This window comes from Ptychodera flava (genome assembly GCF_041260155.1).
Source record: "Ptychodera flava strain L36383 chromosome 23 unlocalized genomic scaffold, AS_Pfla_20210202 Scaffold_23__1_contigs__length_28996876_pilon, whole genome shotgun sequence".
NCBI classification, from domain to species: Eukaryota; Metazoa; Hemichordata; class Enteropneusta; family Ptychoderidae; genus Ptychodera; species Ptychodera flava.
The window spans coordinates 20233186-20250913 of NW_027248277.1; the positions used below are offsets into that span (position 1 = coordinate 20233186).

Below are 17728 nucleotides of genomic sequence, written 5' to 3' on the forward strand. Positions count from 1 at the left end.
CGTATCACGACAATAAACAATGTCTTGAAGATGTCTTACCGCCAGCCACAGATCTATGTCTATCAACTTCAAGTCCAGGGATTTCTTCATTGTTCATGTAACATGTACTGCCATCACACTGGATAGCGTCTTCTAATGCACTTTCCACATCAGATATATCCACACTAGTATCAATGTCAAATGCCAACTCACTGTGCGACACCACACTACCATGTCTACAATGAAAAATTTCAGAAAGAAAAAGTAGAGTATTTAATCCCTCTCTGTACCAAAGTCATTTTGTCACCTGTATAAAATATAAGCCAGTTTAACCCTTAGCGCGCGTATACCGACAAATGTCGGGTTCAATAGCTAAGCCGCACTGCGCGGATACCGAGAATTGTCGTGTTTACAACATGCGTTCGTTTAGTTCCGGTTGCAATGTATTCTGGTCGATCTTTGACCCACATATCGTTATCGATATACTGCCATCAAGTGGCAGGAATGTTTCTAGTGGTAATACATGCGTGAATGGGATTATGCGAGGTTTAATGACGTGTTATTCTAGACTTTTCCATGCGATCGCGTGGAACGTTTTGCAAAATGTCCGCCATTGTAAACAAACTGTACGCGTCGCCACGGCAGTCGGACGAAGTGTTTTCACAGAAAGTTTTGGGGACTACAGGTTGAAAGACTATTTAAAAGAAGGATTTTTGCAAAGATTTGACAGGGAGATAAAATGTGATAGTGTTGATCAAGAAAACTCAAAGATCGTGAGAGAAACTGCCATAGGTTTGTACAGTACAGTAAGTACACGATGGGACTACTGACGGCCGCTGGAAATACCCTACGCGCGATCGTAGGACCATCGAGTAAGATTTTACTCAGATTTCAGCTAAAAATGCACCGGATTTCATAACAATCAGTAAGATTGGAGAGATGATTAATTTTATTAAAGAATCATATCAAAATTTCCGAATATTTTGTTGATTTGGGTTCATAAGCGTCGGCAACTTGCATGGTGTTTTTCATGCTGGCGTCACACAATTAATTCAGCGTGCAGGCAGTAGTGCACGCAAATCTATTCAGCGCTCTGAGGGTTAATAATTTTTTCAGATATTTCCAAAAATTTTGATCAAAAATTGTAGCCATAAAAATGTAACTCAGTTAGATAATTTTTTTCAGATTTTCCCCTAAATTTTGGTCAACAAGTCATCGTTGATGACACAGTCCCCACTTGTTAATGGGTGCTTTGATTACAGGTCCTCAGAGAGGATAGAGTCCTCTCATTATTAGGTCTGTGATAAAAATACTTTTGAATAAATTCGCTTGATACATGTCTGAGTTGTAGTTCAGGACATGAAAAAATCGTAATAAAATGGCCACATGGTGGCCATAATGGATCGAATCACAAAACAAATCAATGTGCATATGTATGACATACAGAAGGTCAATGTCCTTGTACCAACTTTGATTAAAATTGGTTGAAATATGCCTGAGTATGGCTTTGTACATGAAAAAATCATAACAAAATGGCCGCACAGCAGCCATATTGGATCGTATCACAAAACAAATTAACATGCATATGTATGACATTGGTCAATCTCCTTGTACCAACTTTGAATAAATTTGCTTGATACGTGTCTGAGTTATGGTTCTGGACATGAAAAAACGTAATAAAATGGCCACACGGCGGCCATATTGGATCGTATCACAAAACAAGTCAATGTGCATGTGTATGACATAGGTTGATGTCCTTGTACCAACTTTGAATAAAATTGGTTGAGATATGCCTGAGTTATGGCTCTGTACATGAAAAAATCGTAATAAAATGGCCGCACGGCGGCCATATTGGATCGTATCACAAAAAGAATTGACGTGCATATCTATGACATTGGTCAATGTCCTTGTACCAACTTTGAATAAAATCAGTTGAAACATGCCTGAATTATGGCTCTGTACATGAAAAAATCGTAATAAAATGGCCGCCTGGCAGCCATATTGGATCGTATCACAAAACAAATCGACGTGCATCTGTATGGCATATGAAGTAATCCTTGTACCAAGTTTGAATGAAATCGCTTCTGGCATCTCTGAGATATCTGCGTGAACGGACGGACGGACGGACGCACGGACGCACACACGCACGGACACGACCAAACCTATAAGTCCCCCCGGACGGTGTCCGTGGGGACTAAAAACTGTAGCCAATGAAAAATGATGTCCATTTGGACCAAAATTTTCAAAAATTACACAAAAAATCATAAAAAACTGTAAATATGGCACAAATTTTGGTGGGAAATATTACAGCACTTAACGAGTTATATGATACTTAATTGACATCTATCAAATTAAATGATTCTATGCTAAAATACAAAGGACCTTCCATATGCATAATGGTCCATCAGATCTTGGGAGGGGTGGTTAAGATGCTATCATGTAAACATCTTACTATTACAAATTTGGCACAGCATTTTTTTTCGGATTTTGCACTACATGCAAAAAATGTTTACATGGATTGCACACCTTTGCTGCAGAGAATTTTTTCTTTGCCCCTCAAATTTTTCCATTTTTTTACCCACCCTTCCATGATGAATGGTCAATCCCTATAATTATTACAGGTTTGGTTCAGCCACTTGTTTGTACATGTATCTATTTGTCTGTGTATCTATATATACTAATATCCTCATTTCTCTCGGTCTCTCTTTACTTCTCACTGCCAATTTCTATTACTTACTAAACTTTCTATTACTTACTCAAATTTGATGACCTTTGACCCAATGAATCCCTCCAAGGCCTTGTAAGTCTTGTTGAGCTGATCAATGGAAAAAGAAATGAAAAAGTTTTATTTTTTATAAGAAGTAAACTGCATAATGTTGCTATTCTGTGATGGCATGCCAGTGACAATCACAAAAATATCAAACAGAATTATGAAATAAATAAAATGATAGAAGTTTGTACAATAATGCAACCTGAGACAATTACATTTTATGACTGATTGTATGAGTGTCTGAATTCAAAGATGTGTCAGATTTTCTAACAAAAAATGCAGTCTTTCTCATGTATATTCTTTGCTGCATGGCAACCCACATTAAGGTAGAATGCACTTCAGGGACAGATATTCTGACTCTCACATTTTTAAAATTCTTTTCTGATCTACCACATGTGGATATTCATTTTAAAGCTCTTGGAGAAACAAAAACTTTCATTGTCTTAGTTTTTTGAAAAATCCAAACTTTAATTTTCTCCATGGAGTTAACACAGGGATGGCTGCCATTTTGAATTTCAAATGTTGCAAATGTTGGCTACATTGTTTCGCTAGTTCCAAACTTATCACGGTGACCCTGATTTTTATCATTGATTTGGTAAGAGAATGGCTGAAAGTTTCATCTAGGAAAGTTTGAGCAAAATTTTAGTCTTTCACTTTTGAGGTGCATACTACCTTAACCATAAAATATCTCTTGAATGTTCAGATATTGATTCATATGTAGAATATCATACTTGAACTGTTTAGAGTGTGTTGGACTTGACATCAAAAATTAGTGGAGTCTAAATTTGAACTTGGCATCTTGCATTCAACAATCTGTTTGGTGACCATGAAGATATTTTTATGACATCGCCTTTTCTATATTTCACCTTCACCTTTACTTATTGTTTATTAGATGTATCGGTAAAATGAAATCTTACTGAGCATGGACTGTACAGGGAAAAATTCAACACTCACACTTGCTTCAATTATCTCTGCTAATTCTTTGAATTCATCGCTGTCCTGATTTTCAAAGTCATCTTGGTAAGCCAGATACGGAAACACCAATGTAGCACCATACTTCACAGCTGGGAAGTAGTAATGTCAATATGAAACATGAAATATTTCAGGAGTTAATAAATGCCTTAATGGCCTGTATCCTTGATATTTTGTATTAGAATTGGCCATTAAAGTTAAGGAGTGCCCTTGCAGGGGTGTATTCAGTTAAAATTGGTTTGAATCCAAAAATAAGTCATTCAAAATGTTGTTATAGGGCTCATAACAATTTTGTCATACCTTCAATACACTTAACAAATCCGTTGCCATGGTATTCTGGGAGACACTGACAATCAAAAGATCCTGGTAAATTGATGCACCTTGCGTATCTTGCACACCGGTTGCCATGGTGACTGCACTCATCAATGTCTGCAAGCAAAGAAAAGATTGTTCTGTAAAATTTGTAAAATCAACCATTCTAGGGTTGGTATTTTAAATAAACTGGGAAAGATACCAGTACCTTCATCCCTCCGTTATACAGGTACAGTGTCTCAGGGACAGATATTCAGCTTTTCAAACTTTTAACCCTTTCACCACCATGGTTTGTCCCAAATCCATTGTTTTCTATGGTAAAGTTGGACCTGTATACAGGGAACTGGGGGTGAAAGGGTTAAAATATTTTTTTGATCTACCAATTTTGGGGGCTCGAATATCACTTTGAAGCTTCTGGAATAAACAAGATTTTCCCGATGGAGTTCACGTAGGATTTGCAGTGTTGTGTAGGATACTCGGTCTATGCAAATACTATAGAAGAGGTATCTCAGCCAAAGCATGTTTATACAGAAATTCAGTAATCTATACAAGCACTGGTGGCTCACTTGATTATGCAAGGGCACCTGAGCGACAATCTGTGATAGGCTACTGTAAATCTAGTAGGTGACTAAAGTCCTTGAAATATGGTAGACCCAACTTTTTCTCCATTTTATTTCCAAAGTGAACGTCTTTACAAAAGAGTGTAAAATTACAGCAAGAGATTATGACTGTTATTGGTTTGGCTGCCGCAAATTGCTGTGCGTCAACATATTTTTCTTGCTTTTCAGACATATGTCCTCGCCTCTTTCAAATCACAGACACATTATCTATGTAAAACAGCATCTGCATGACCATGTGATTATTTGGCAAATCCCTGGGAATGACATGGTCACATAGATATCCTCAAAAAGCGGCACCCTGACACCCCTGCAGTATCATAATAGAACTATCCACCTCAACTATCAAAATCTTTTGGAAAGAACAAAAGATATCATGTAGAGGGAGGGCCTTGTTTTTGACTGTAATGTTTCCACTTGTATACTTACCATCACAAGAATGTTTGTCTTCATTGAGATGAAATCCTTGCCTGCACTCACAATAGTAAGATCCCAGTGTATTGACGCATGTCTGGTTACAAGTACCTGGTTCATTCAGACACTCATTGTCATCTGAAATACAGTAAAAACATTTAACCCTTTCACCACTATGGTTTTACCCAAACCCATTGAAATCAATGGTGATTGTGGACCTGTTTACAGGGAATTGGGGGTGAACAGGTTAAGGTTATCACTAAGCTTCTAAGTTTCCTCTCTCACCGCCGCATACAACCCTATTTCAACTACTGAACTCTGACGCTTGAGATGATGTGCAACTAAGTGACTTGTAAGATTTCAAATGGGAAAACATTTGACCTCAGCTGACCTATTGTGATCTTTGACCTGACAATGACCTGGCACAGTGTTTTGATCATTGTGACCTGGTGCAAAATATAGTAGGTTGCTGAAGACTCTCACTATAGCTGCCCGGCTGTACTGCCATTATACCCCACAACCTCACAATGCTGGGTATAATTAAATTTTCAACTTCTCAATAACATGTAATACTTCTCAACATGCTTCTTTGGAAGTCTGTACCTACGTCTTGACCCATTCTATAGATAAATATTTTGGGTGTGAGTTGACTTTTGACTGCCGCCATTCTGGAAAGGCAAATCTCACTTCACTGCATGAGAAAAACTCACCAAAACATTTTATACCATCGCCGACCATTCCGTCAGGACACGGTCCACACTGGTATTCCACGGCACTGCCAGCTGGCATATCCGTACAGTTCACTCCTTGATAGCACGGATAATCCAGGCAAGCGTCTTTGTCTTCCTGACAGAACCTGCCAGTCCATCCGTTGGCACAATCGCAGTCAGCAATGTAGTAACCTTCTGAAGAGACAAACATGATTTTTAACTCTGTTACCCCTATTTCATAGTATTGAGGTCCAAATATGCCATGACAATAATTGGGTCTTTCCAAACTTTTACATGGAAAAGGTATGAAGTCCATGACTGATTGCGCACATCAGCTTATACTTAATTTAAATTGATGACTATGGAAAATATCACAAGCCGAGCTACAATTTTGTTGATTGCAGCCTAGGGGGTCCCTTTATTGTGATTGGATGATCAGAAAACATGAGAGCACCTAGAAAACTCGGAAATGGCTTAGAATATGATAACACTGAAAGTATCTTGGTGTTCAAATCTCACGCATTAGCTAAAACAGCCAACCAATCAGAAAGAAGTTTACAACCACAACTATTTATGGATTCCTGTATTACACTTTAAAATGCAACCTGATTGGCTTCTGCAAAGTGCCAGATTTAAACGTAATCTTCTAATGTAGTGGTTCAGCAGGGTTTTACATCACTTTTAACTTTTGAGAGTCCCTGGGACTCCTGGTGTTAGAAAATGGGAGTCCTACATCAAAATATGGGGGTCCCAATTTATTTCACAAAATGTTTTATATTTATCAATGCCATGGTCTTCACAGTATTAATTTGCATACACAGAGACAACAAGGTTCCATATTGTACATGGAGGGGTAACTATTGTGCAACACATGCACACAACTATAGGGCATATTCAACTGACTCTGTATAGTTTGAACCGCCTGTATAACTATAATGAAGAGTTGAAGACAAAAACACATTTCACTAACCTTTTTATCGATTAATTTTGGTGTTTGACCCAACTTACATTAGTTTAATTCACGTACGCGTGTGTAACTATCTGTGGCTTATCGAGTCACGGACTCGTACTACCATACATACTAGTCAATCCGTTCGCCAAGTTTGATCACATTTTTGACAAGCACGCCACAAAATCCGCCACAAAATGGAAAGAAACCACTAAGTATCAAGAAAAAAGTTTCATGTCCGGTTTATTTCAGTTAAAAAATGCGTAACACGTAGGAAATGTCTCGCAATGTCAACAGTTCAGAACAACTACATTTCATTTACAAACCGGGTCGACTGTTATGGCCGTCTCGCTTCAGGACGGCCGGAGGTCAAATATCAACAGTTTAAAGGGGCTTTTTGGCAGTCAAACGCTTGAAAATTCACAAAATACACTTCAATTTAACCGAATCCTTACAAATTTCTCAATCTTGCATGTTTTGGACTTCGAAAACCTTAACCTCGGGTTCCATGTCGAGAGTTAGGCATCACACAGTGCCGCCATCTTGGCCGCCGATACGTTCGAAGTTCACTATCGCGATCGATTTGGTCACCAAATCGCGTCATTTTTCCATAAAATATTCTCAAAAAAACTGTAAAATCTATCATTTCTATCACCCAGAGGGCAGTAGCTTGGCATAATATAGTTGTCTTCCGTGTCTACGGCATGGTAAAGCTTTCAAAACGTACGTACATGTTTCGTTCAATGCACTGTGGCCGTATCCGCGTACGGGTGAAACTGCAGACCTGATTAAATATTCATGAAAACCGCTGACCTCTTTTGAAGAAAGTTCGCATAAATTACTGGAATTTTCGATTGTTAGGCTGCATGATGTCATTATTTTAGTCCTTATATGGTACTAAACTGGGTTCAAAGGGTCAGGAATACCCTCCTTCTGGCTGAGTTCGGCAATGCATAGCTAAGTTAGGCATAAGCATAGAACGCAATCACTGTCGGTTTATATACCGACGTGGCGCTGAGAGCGAGAATGCCGTGTCGGTTTATAAACCGACGCGGCACTTTAAGGGTTAAAGTACGGGGTCGGTAAGGTTTACTGGGATGTGTTTTACGTGTTCAGCAGCTTCGCAAGGTGTACACCAGCAACAGATATTGCTGCGTCCCAAGGGACGCGTGGTTTAGTTTTTGAGGGGTCCTGCGTCCGGTTTTATGCGTAAAGGACGCAGAAATGCGCGTCATGTAAAACCCTGGTTCAGATATAGAGAGGTGACTAGCAGCTAAATGCGACGGACAAGCAAAGATACAGTAGATACGTCACCATCTAAAGATCTGATCTTTATCAGATTGACTTTGTAAGTCCATCTTGAAAGAAAATGCATAATTTTAAAGTTTATGGTTAAAAGATTCCTTGAGGAAGTTTGAGCAAAAGTTGAAATGTTTCACTTTTGAGGTACATACCACCTTAAATTATGCATGTGTCAAGAGTTGTTATTCACCTGGATTTGTGGGTCGATATTCAAAATTATCGCCTTCACCAAAAGTACAGTTGCCGCCATTTTGACAGGCACATATCCACACATCTGGGCTGTATATGGCAGCACCACTGCCATCACTTGCCGTGAAATACAACACAATGGGAGTACTCAAATTGACAGGAAGCTCTGGTGTCCAGCTGAACTCTGATCCGCCTGAAGGAAAAACAAAAACAAGAAAATTCATTCTTTCTGTCAACAGTTTGTCCAAGGTGAATAGCGAGGAAAATGACAAACCATTTTACAATGGAGCTGTTCACAAATGACATCGTTTGCTCATTTATATGCAGAAATACATATTTGTCCACACAACTAGATTTTTTTGAAATTACAAATACAGTAACAACCAAAATAACTTAACAGGCAACTGCCAACGTTATGGCAAAAACAGCAAAAGACATCTTTACGGCTCAGACAACAAACTGCAACAACAGCCACGCATGTAATACTGACACACGCTGAAGCTGTATTTGGCTAACAAACCTACAACCGCTAACAGCCATATTCCATGTTTTCCTAGGAAGTATGTATCCTTAGAAGAGTGGATTACAATAATATTGAAACTTGGATTGGCTTTTAAACTTTTTAAAGCCAATAATACCATCTTCTTGGATTTTTCTCTCTCCAAAGATCTAAATTTTACTCTCACTTTCTCTAAATAACAACATAATATAATCACAACAAAAGCTGTGTGAGTGTTGACATGTCCAGCAGACAGTGATCTATCAGTAAAGTAAACACCATGCAAATTCAAATCTACGGGCCATTTTAAACAGCGCCCTCATATCATAAGTTCATAACACATCTACCAGAGCTGTGCTAGCGCGTGGCCATTTCATAGTGGTTCCCTAAAAAAATGTGATTGCCGAGATGGTTGGGAAAACTCATTATAAAAGATTTCATATTGTTTTCTTGAGATTTTCACTGTATATACAGATGTCGTCAAGATTTACATTCAAGCATAACAACTTTCTTGTGAGATAAATAAACTGTTCATGATTTCGTATTGCATTGTATTGGTACAAAAGTGAAGCAGGCAGTACATGGCTATAACTTACGGATAGAGTCCTGTGGTACAAAATTACTCCACACAGCAAAGCTGATTGGATCCCCATTCATATCAGAAGCATCAAGAGTCATTGAATAGTCTTTGGTTGTTTTCATCTCCAATCGACTTGGAAGTGCACTGCTAAATATTGGAGGATAGTTCTCTGTTGGTCAGAAGAAAATATTTTGTGTGAGGACATCACATTGCAAAATAGCACGATGGACATTGTAGGAAAACTTAAGGACTATCAACTTCCAATATTGTTCTCAGTATTAAAAATATTATACACAGGTCACTATGATTATTATTCTGTCCTTTGAACTGCAATAAGATTGGCCTATGGGGAGTCAAATAATATTCCATATTCTTATTGCCTCCTTCCATGGTACATTTAACGTTGGAACTGCTTATGTGTGACATTAATGGAACATTTAATGTGATTGGCTACTCAGAAGTAAAAATAATATTCCATAATATTACATACACATCAATATGAGTCTTATTGCCCTCTTCCATAGTACATTTAATGTAATTGGCTTAAAGAAGTCACAGTAATATTCCACAACCTTTATATGCAAGTCAGTATGAGTCTTACTGCCTCCTTCCTGGGTACTTTTAATGTGATTGGCTACTATGAAGTCAATATCTGTACAATACCAACCTCTCATTTCCTTCTCTGTGTTGTAAGTAGTTTCAGCCAATGCCGTGACCTCTCCCATACTGATGTTTCCTGTAGCAGCAATGTCAAACAAACAGGCCATGTTTTCTCCGCAGAGATTCACAGAAGCATTTTTCATGTCTTCTATCCCGTCAAACATCTCATCAATTGAACCAAAGAAGAGCGGTTGAAAGTGATCGTTTCTGTAGTGCGTGTAGTTTGTGCCATTACCATATGTGAAGAGTGATTCAGCTTCTTCTATTTGCCCTGCACAGAAAACAACAGAAAATCATGGTATACCATGTTATCGACATATTTGCCCTGCATAGAAAACCACAGAAAACCATGGTAAACTGTGTTATCTATATATTTGCCCTGCATAGAACACCATAGAAAACCATGGTACACCGTGTTATTGACGTATTTGCCCTGCACAGAAAACAACAGAAATTATGGTACACTGTGTTATTGACGTATGTACTGGTATATGTATGTACACGCCGTCAAGTATGAATTACGGTATGTGTTGTAATATGGTAGATGTTGACAATTCCTGTTAAAATATGACACATCAATTACTCACACTATTTTTTGCAAAGTTTTGGAAGATAATGAAATAGTTTTCAGACCTCTGTTGACGTTCTGTTCATGACAAGAGTGGCTATTAGTTTGTCGGGGCAGATGTACAAAATGTAAAATAAATTTAAATGCTAATTAGTATGCAAGTATGTAAATATTTTCATCTCATCTGCTTTTTTTTAAAGTTATACACTTGTTTTTATGAGTAATTGTAAGATTGCAACATTCAGCTACAGGGCACCTAACACTTTTGAGAAATTTTAACAATACGAAGATCCAATTCTGAGAATCTCCCAATTCAGTTCAGATCGTGTTACAGGGAAAACTAATCTAGATGTCAGTCAGTGTACGACTTACACATTTGTCCAAATGTGAAGATTTCTTGATCTGTGAAGCTCCCACTCTCAGGGTACATGACTGTACCATTGGGAAGTAGGAAGTCATCGGCCATATCACCGTTCCAGAGTCCTACCAGACCGGATGTACGTCCATGAAATGATTCTGGTAACACCACCGATGCTGTCAACATATTGTAACTTGCTGTGATCTGAAAGCAAGGTCATACAGTTAATAAATAGATTTTGTCAGTTGCTTGAGGTCAAGTTCACCTTGGGTAAAGATATTCAGACTCTGAAATTTTATCATGTTTTGCTTGTCTATTGTTCGTTTGGATTTTTTTATGCCTTAGAATCATACAAAATGCTGTCATCTTTTTTTTTGAAGATAAAAAACGTGTTATGCCCCACATACATGTAGCTAACACTGTTTGGTGACCATTTAATCATAACATTTCAAATATCTACAAATTTTATGAGAACTGTTCCTCTAATTAAAAACTTTGTGATATGACCCCCTTGTTATGAAAGACAATACTTATAAGGTTTCTTGAGGAAAGTTTTTAGCAAAAGCTTCAAAGATTGTCTTTTGAGGCACATAATACCCTAACTGCCATCTTCTAGATCTTTTCGAAACTTGAATGAAAAAAAATTCTACCGATAGAGGTCAATGTCACACATAAAACATGATAACAACTACAATTGCAATCAGTGCTATATATGTACATTGCACTGCATAACATTTTTTCACTCTGAGTTTATGTAGCCCTTTGGATAAATAAAACCCAAATACATGCATCTCCCCTCAGTGATAAAATGTGGAATTTGGCTGTTTTAGAATTCACAAACTTTTCAAAAGGGACTTAACACCATTTGTAGATGTTCTACACAATATATGCTTTAGACCAAAATGTTACTGATTGATAAAATATGAAAAACACAGAATTTAGGGATCATATAATTATTTTCTTTTCTTTTACCTCATTTGCATATTTTTGACACTGATATGTTCATTTGAACAAACTCAATCTTCACCCCTGGGTGAACCTGTACTCAAAATTCAAAGACGGTATGTGATGTAGTTTTTTGAGTTTTTGATGTGGATGGACAAATGTACATACAGACACACAGACGCTGCTGACTTACCACAAGCTCTCTTTGGTACATACATGTATGTGAGCTAAAATACAGAGTTTGGAAATCATATAACTATACCTGTACTGATATCCCTGAAGAAAAAATGCACTGAAGTTTCTCCTGATTTTGCATCAGGACAACATTAGTGAATTTCTCCATCTGGTATTCTCCAATCTCACTGAGTTTCTTGTTCTCTGTGCCATCGATTGAGATCTGTACATCTTCTGTGCCAGGGATGTGTTGTATCTGGACTGTTTCAGAGCCATTCTGCTTGGCGGCAAAGGCGCTGAAAACTGTTGCTGTCGTTCTGTTGCCTATTGAGGGCGCTGCTTCTGTCCTACCCTGCAGGACAAAAACCTAGAAGAAAGGGATATTATGATGTTGATAAAATTTGAGCAATAAGGGGCGACGTCAAAAGTTCAATGTAGGATAAAAAACTTAATTCCCTTAGTTTCCCCCAAAACCCCCCCCCCCACCCCCCTTAGAAACTTAATTGACTTATATTGAACTGTTGCCAGGCTCTTTCTATGTAAAGCAAAGCTAAGGATCTGTCAATTTAGGGGTGAAATAAAGTAATGCATCGTTAGGCCCCACTAGCTGTACTCTTGAAATTTGTTGACGTCAAATTATCTACCTATTCTTTCCTCTCTGAAATCTACCCTCTGAAGAGATATGAGCTTTTACTGCATTAGGAAACCATTCCTTTCAGAAACATTTGACATGTAAATTAAACTTTTATTAACGGTCATTTTGATTTCCTGGCATTTTCAAAAATTGGTAATATTAAAAAGGAATCAGAATATACAATGTCATAGTTGAAAACATTCACCCCTATGCATTACATTGGACTACTCTGTGCAGTTTTATGAAGATTTAAATGCAGATATGCATAGTATCAAGGGTTTTAGCTTTTCTGCATGGGGCTGTGATTTAATGTTTGGGCGAACATTTAATCGCAGTGTAATCTTTATCTTGTTCAAAATTGCATATATAGCCCCAGCAGTGTGTACACAGACCTAAATGACTACATTGTCACAAACTTATTTTAGTTTGAAAGTAAAATCATAAAAATAATGCTAAAAGATACAGCTAGTGGGGCTTAAGATTGGGAACACACTTTGTGTTTCATCCAATGTAAATACAACATACTAACAACAAACTTGAAGTTTATCAATGAATGAACAAGAACAACAACAATAAAGTCCAGGTTTCTCCTTCCAGAGGCATAAAAACTATCTCATCTGTCCTGGTGGTTGTAACAACTCAGTTCACACTGCTCCATTCAGGCGGACTACACATGCACGAGAAATGTAGCAAGATATAATTAAAAATAAATTCCGAGTGCAACCAGAAACAGTAGAGAAACCACCGTCTATGGTGCAACAGAAGCAAACAGCCTGCATTGTTTACACTAACTAGGCCAGGTGCAGCTCTGCACTGTGTTAAAACAACTCCCTCCGCTGGATTCAACACGAAAGTGTACATTTCTGCTCTATTTTTTCAAATATTCATTCCCCTGAAAATTTTTACCTTAAATCGATTTGTAGGATAGAAACTTTTTTAGGTCAAAACCCCCCCACCCCCAAACTAAAAGAATTAAGTTTTTTATCCTTCATTGAACTTTTGACGTTGCCCCTAATGGGTATGCTAATGATACTCCTTATGCTCCTGAACAAAAATCAAAGGAACGGTTTTCCTTGGTCTAAATCACGTAAGTACAGAAACAGGAACTATAAAATTACTATCATATAAAATATATTGCAAAACTCTCATAAAATGACCTTGTCTTTCGTTTTTATCGACAAAAGTGGTTATGACATCCAAGTTCAGAGTCACTAATATCATATATTACCACTAGAGGGCGCTTTCATGTATTCGCATTGCAATGACGTGCCAATCCTCAATCTCATACAACTAAAATACCATCTTTCTTCAATGATGAATAGATTGTATTACACTTTTAACATGGTGAACAGATAGATGAATAGATTGTATTACACTTTTAACACGGTGAACAGATAGATGAATAGATTGTATTACACTTTTAACATGGTGAACAGATAGATGAATAGATTGTATTACACTTTTAACATGGTGAACAAAGTCGATGATTTCATGACCAAGTTTCCAAGCCTTGTAAGACTTGAAGAAGAAGGACGTGTCCTGAATGCATTCATATATCTTGAATGCATTGATATTTTTCTTTCTTTTCTTTCTTCTTAAATTACTAATTTTGTAGACAATTTGCTTTGTCATTTGTTTTGCTCGATGCATTCACAGCAATGTAGATTTGATCCACTTGCCACTTTATTTGGAATAGATTTATCTTTTTCAAAAAAATGTGACAGCAGTGTTAGATTTGGCCACTAGAGGGCGCTTCTCAATAAGTTCTCTAGAAGTTTGTGAACTTGCAAAAGATGATTTAAGGATGTACGAGCGGTACGCGCGCGTGGAATTTGTCACTTCCCATAGGATTACATTGAAATTTGCTGGAAAATCATTTTCTACTAATGTCATTTTCATGAAAATTTGCACAAAGCTCAGTCTTGAGAAATAAATAATACTGATCAAATAAAATTATATGGTCACCGCGCTAAATTTGAGATAAACAGCATTGAATTATTTCGTCCATAGAAAATGCATTGGTGAAAAAATGCTGACTCAGCATTTTTCTCACAAATGGCAAAATTCATGGTCATTTATCTCACAAACGAGCGCGGTGACCCTAATATTTTATCACACATTTTGATAATACTTACAAAGGAGAATCCAAAAATTGACAATTTAGAGAAATGACATTACTTTTAATTTACCGATCGTACATCCTTAAGTTCAAAAACTGATACACCTATGTAACACCATTGGAAACAAATTAATCACACAGTATATGGAGGGTCTGTGTTGATAACTTCAAAGATAAGATATCTTCACAACAGGAAAGTTGTGCAATAGTCTGTGAGTACATGAGATTCAAACCATGATGCAATTGGAATGATAATCGTCTTCACTGACGAAGACTGTATATCTCTTGTAAGATGATTAACAAAGTTGATTTAGAGGTGAAATTTTAGGTCTGGTGAGACTTGACCATAAAGCATGCACCTTGGACTCATTTTGATGGTTAATTTGCACTAACACCAACAACTCAGGAACTAATGGGAAATGTGTTGACCAACACCTCAGGAAATAATGGAATCTTATTGACCTAGCCCTAGGGCAATAATGGAACCATATTGACCTATACCTCAGGCAATAATAGAACTATTACTTACTGGTTGTCCACATCCACTATAGTGTATTCTCCCATTCCATTGAAAGTATACTTGTAATTGTCCAGTGTTATCAGATGAGGATCTCCCCAAGACAAGGCTGTCAAAACAAACAGGAAACTGTCAATAAACTTCTGTCCTTGAGCATAACTGCTTTGATATTCTAAGAGGAACTGAGGTTTAAATGAACTAAAGAGGGCTGACTAGATACTGCTCTGTCTTAGCTTAGCTGAGCAATCAGTAATAGAGGTATTTGGAGTGTCTGAGTGGTTTCATGATGTCGATTTCTTTGCTAAGTGTCTAGGTACTGTAGATTAATTGTGAGTTTAAATCTGATTCCAAAAATGCTGACTTGTGACTGAGTAGATCAAAGTCGGGTTGTAGCTATCAGTTTTAACGCTTTGAGTGCAGCTGTAATTTTTCCCACCAAAATTTTACTGCAATGTTTTACCAGTTTTCATGAGTTTTTCTAGAATTTTTGTGGAAATTTTGACCAAATGGCCATTACAGTTTATTGGCCACAGTTTTTTATCAAAACTTTGTCAAAACTTTTAAAAAAACTTGATTGGGGTATAATTGAAAGTGAATGGTTAAAAGATTGCTGGCCTTTGGGAATTCAAGCAAATTTAGTCTTTCACATTTGAGGTACACACTACCTAAGTTAATCTCTGCATATACTTTATATTGCAAAATGAAATTTCCTCTGAATCTGCATTACCTGATGCTACTGGTCTGTACCGGCTACAATCATCCGATGGGAAGACACTGTAGTAGAGATGACAGTAATCCGACCGCTGGCAACATTCCTGGAATCCTTTGACTCGGAAGTCTTCCATACTTTCAACCATGATGGTGCCTCCCCTGGGGGTTCCTGAGAGAGAAATCAAGGAATCTCTGTCAGTGTGGAGTTGTCAAAGTAATAAATCTGATCATGAATCTGAACCTGATTCTGAGTCTGTATAGATATGGAACTGAATAGCATGAATAGGTAGGATTCTGAATCGATCTATGCTTTTCAAGACAGTAGTTATCAAAATTAGCACAAAAAATGAAGACATCAAGAATATCTCTGTGACACACAGTGCAGAGAAAAATACATCATCAATGGGGTCATGTCAGTGAAAATAAGGCCTGTGATGTCTTGGCATGGAAAGTTGGCAAAAATCATATTAATCTTTGTTTCTATAAGGATCCACAAATTATGAAAATGGTTGAAAGTGTTTTTCTTAAAGGCCCAACCCTGGAAAAGTTTCATTGGATTCATTTCAGTACATCAATGTAAGTAAAAAAGTAGTAAAAAGAAATGTTACAAAAGTTCTCAAACTTTAACCCATTCCAAAAACAATGTGAAACACACTATTTGCTGGTTTACACCACGTTCAATATCTGATAGTGAGAAATGACCATGGCTGGAAAGGTTTCCACATGTGAACCTGTCTGATTGTGGCAAAAACTTGATAGTTTCTCTTTATATTTACACTTAACTGGCCTGATGAACAGGATTGGACAGAATAATTCTCTTTCACATGGATTTTCAAATTATCAAATCCAAACTTCAGTACAACTGACATTCATTCAGAGCAGAATGGTTGGACCAGGCACGGTAAGTGATGTCACTCAGTTCTCTATGGTTATTGAAATGAAGCAAATAAGTTCTGTATATTTCAAATTCTAACAGCATTAATTTGATGATCATAAATTTTTCATTTCCAACTTTGAAATAATGAGAAGATCAACCCTCTTTCAACAGAGGAGATGGAAATTATGTGATTTTTAAACACACATGTGTCCTATCTTACCTGTAAGCAAGCCAGTGGATGTGCTGTCGTCAAGCATAAATTCATCATAACAACACTGCTGACGGGTCCCTGCCTTCCAGAAGAGACTTCCGGCACAGAAGGATCTGTTCATCACCTCGTATCGCGGATCCATCCGTGCTTGCTGCAGACTGCACGGACACGGCTCCGATGCACGGATGTACTGGCTGAGGTCGGGACGATTCTTGTACCAGTCATAGCAAGGGATATTTGGATTGTATTGCCCTGGTACATTCAGATCAAATGCCAGCCGTCCGCGTTTTCCTGAAGATAATCAAATCAAGTTACTTAGGTTAATTAACCCTTTGACAAAGATTGATTACATCAAAATTGTTCAAAATTCTGACATTGCAACTGCACTGACTGAAGGACAGACAAAGAGAGAGAGAGAGAGAGAGAGAGAGAGAGAGAGAGAGAGAGAGAGAGAGAGAAAGAGAGAGACAGAGACAGAGACAGACAGACAGACAGAGACAGAGACAGACAGACAGATGACAGACAGAGTGACAACATTAAAAACCCTTTGAGCGTCAAAGTCTATTTTGTCCCCTTTATAAAGTAAGCCCCGTCAATTTTTCTCATATTTTTGCCAAAATTTTGAGAAATAACTGTAGCAAATGAAATGTGATGTCCATTT

The 17728-nt window shown here is 37.6% G+C and overlaps 1 protein-coding gene across 1 annotated transcript; it reads right to left on the reverse strand.

Annotated features, from left to right (window-relative positions):
- Nucleotides 1–4: 4 nt before the first annotated feature.
- LOC139123827 (mucin-like protein) lies at nt 5–17359 on the reverse strand. The gene is made up of 14 exons (XM_070689978.1): nt 17077–17359; nt 15996–16148; nt 15279–15377; nt 12087–12364; nt 10894–11083; nt 9961–10224; nt 9310–9462; nt 8216–8407; nt 5775–5969; nt 5080–5202; nt 4022–4150; nt 3704–3813; nt 2736–2794; nt 5–215 (listed from the first exon to the last, which is right to left on the reverse strand). The coding sequence occupies exons 1-14, from the start codon at nt 17207–17209 to the stop codon at nt 5–7; spliced, it is 2289 nt and encodes a 762-aa protein (XP_070546079.1). The 5' UTR covers nt 17210–17359.
- Nucleotides 17360–17728: the final 369 nt, after the last annotated feature.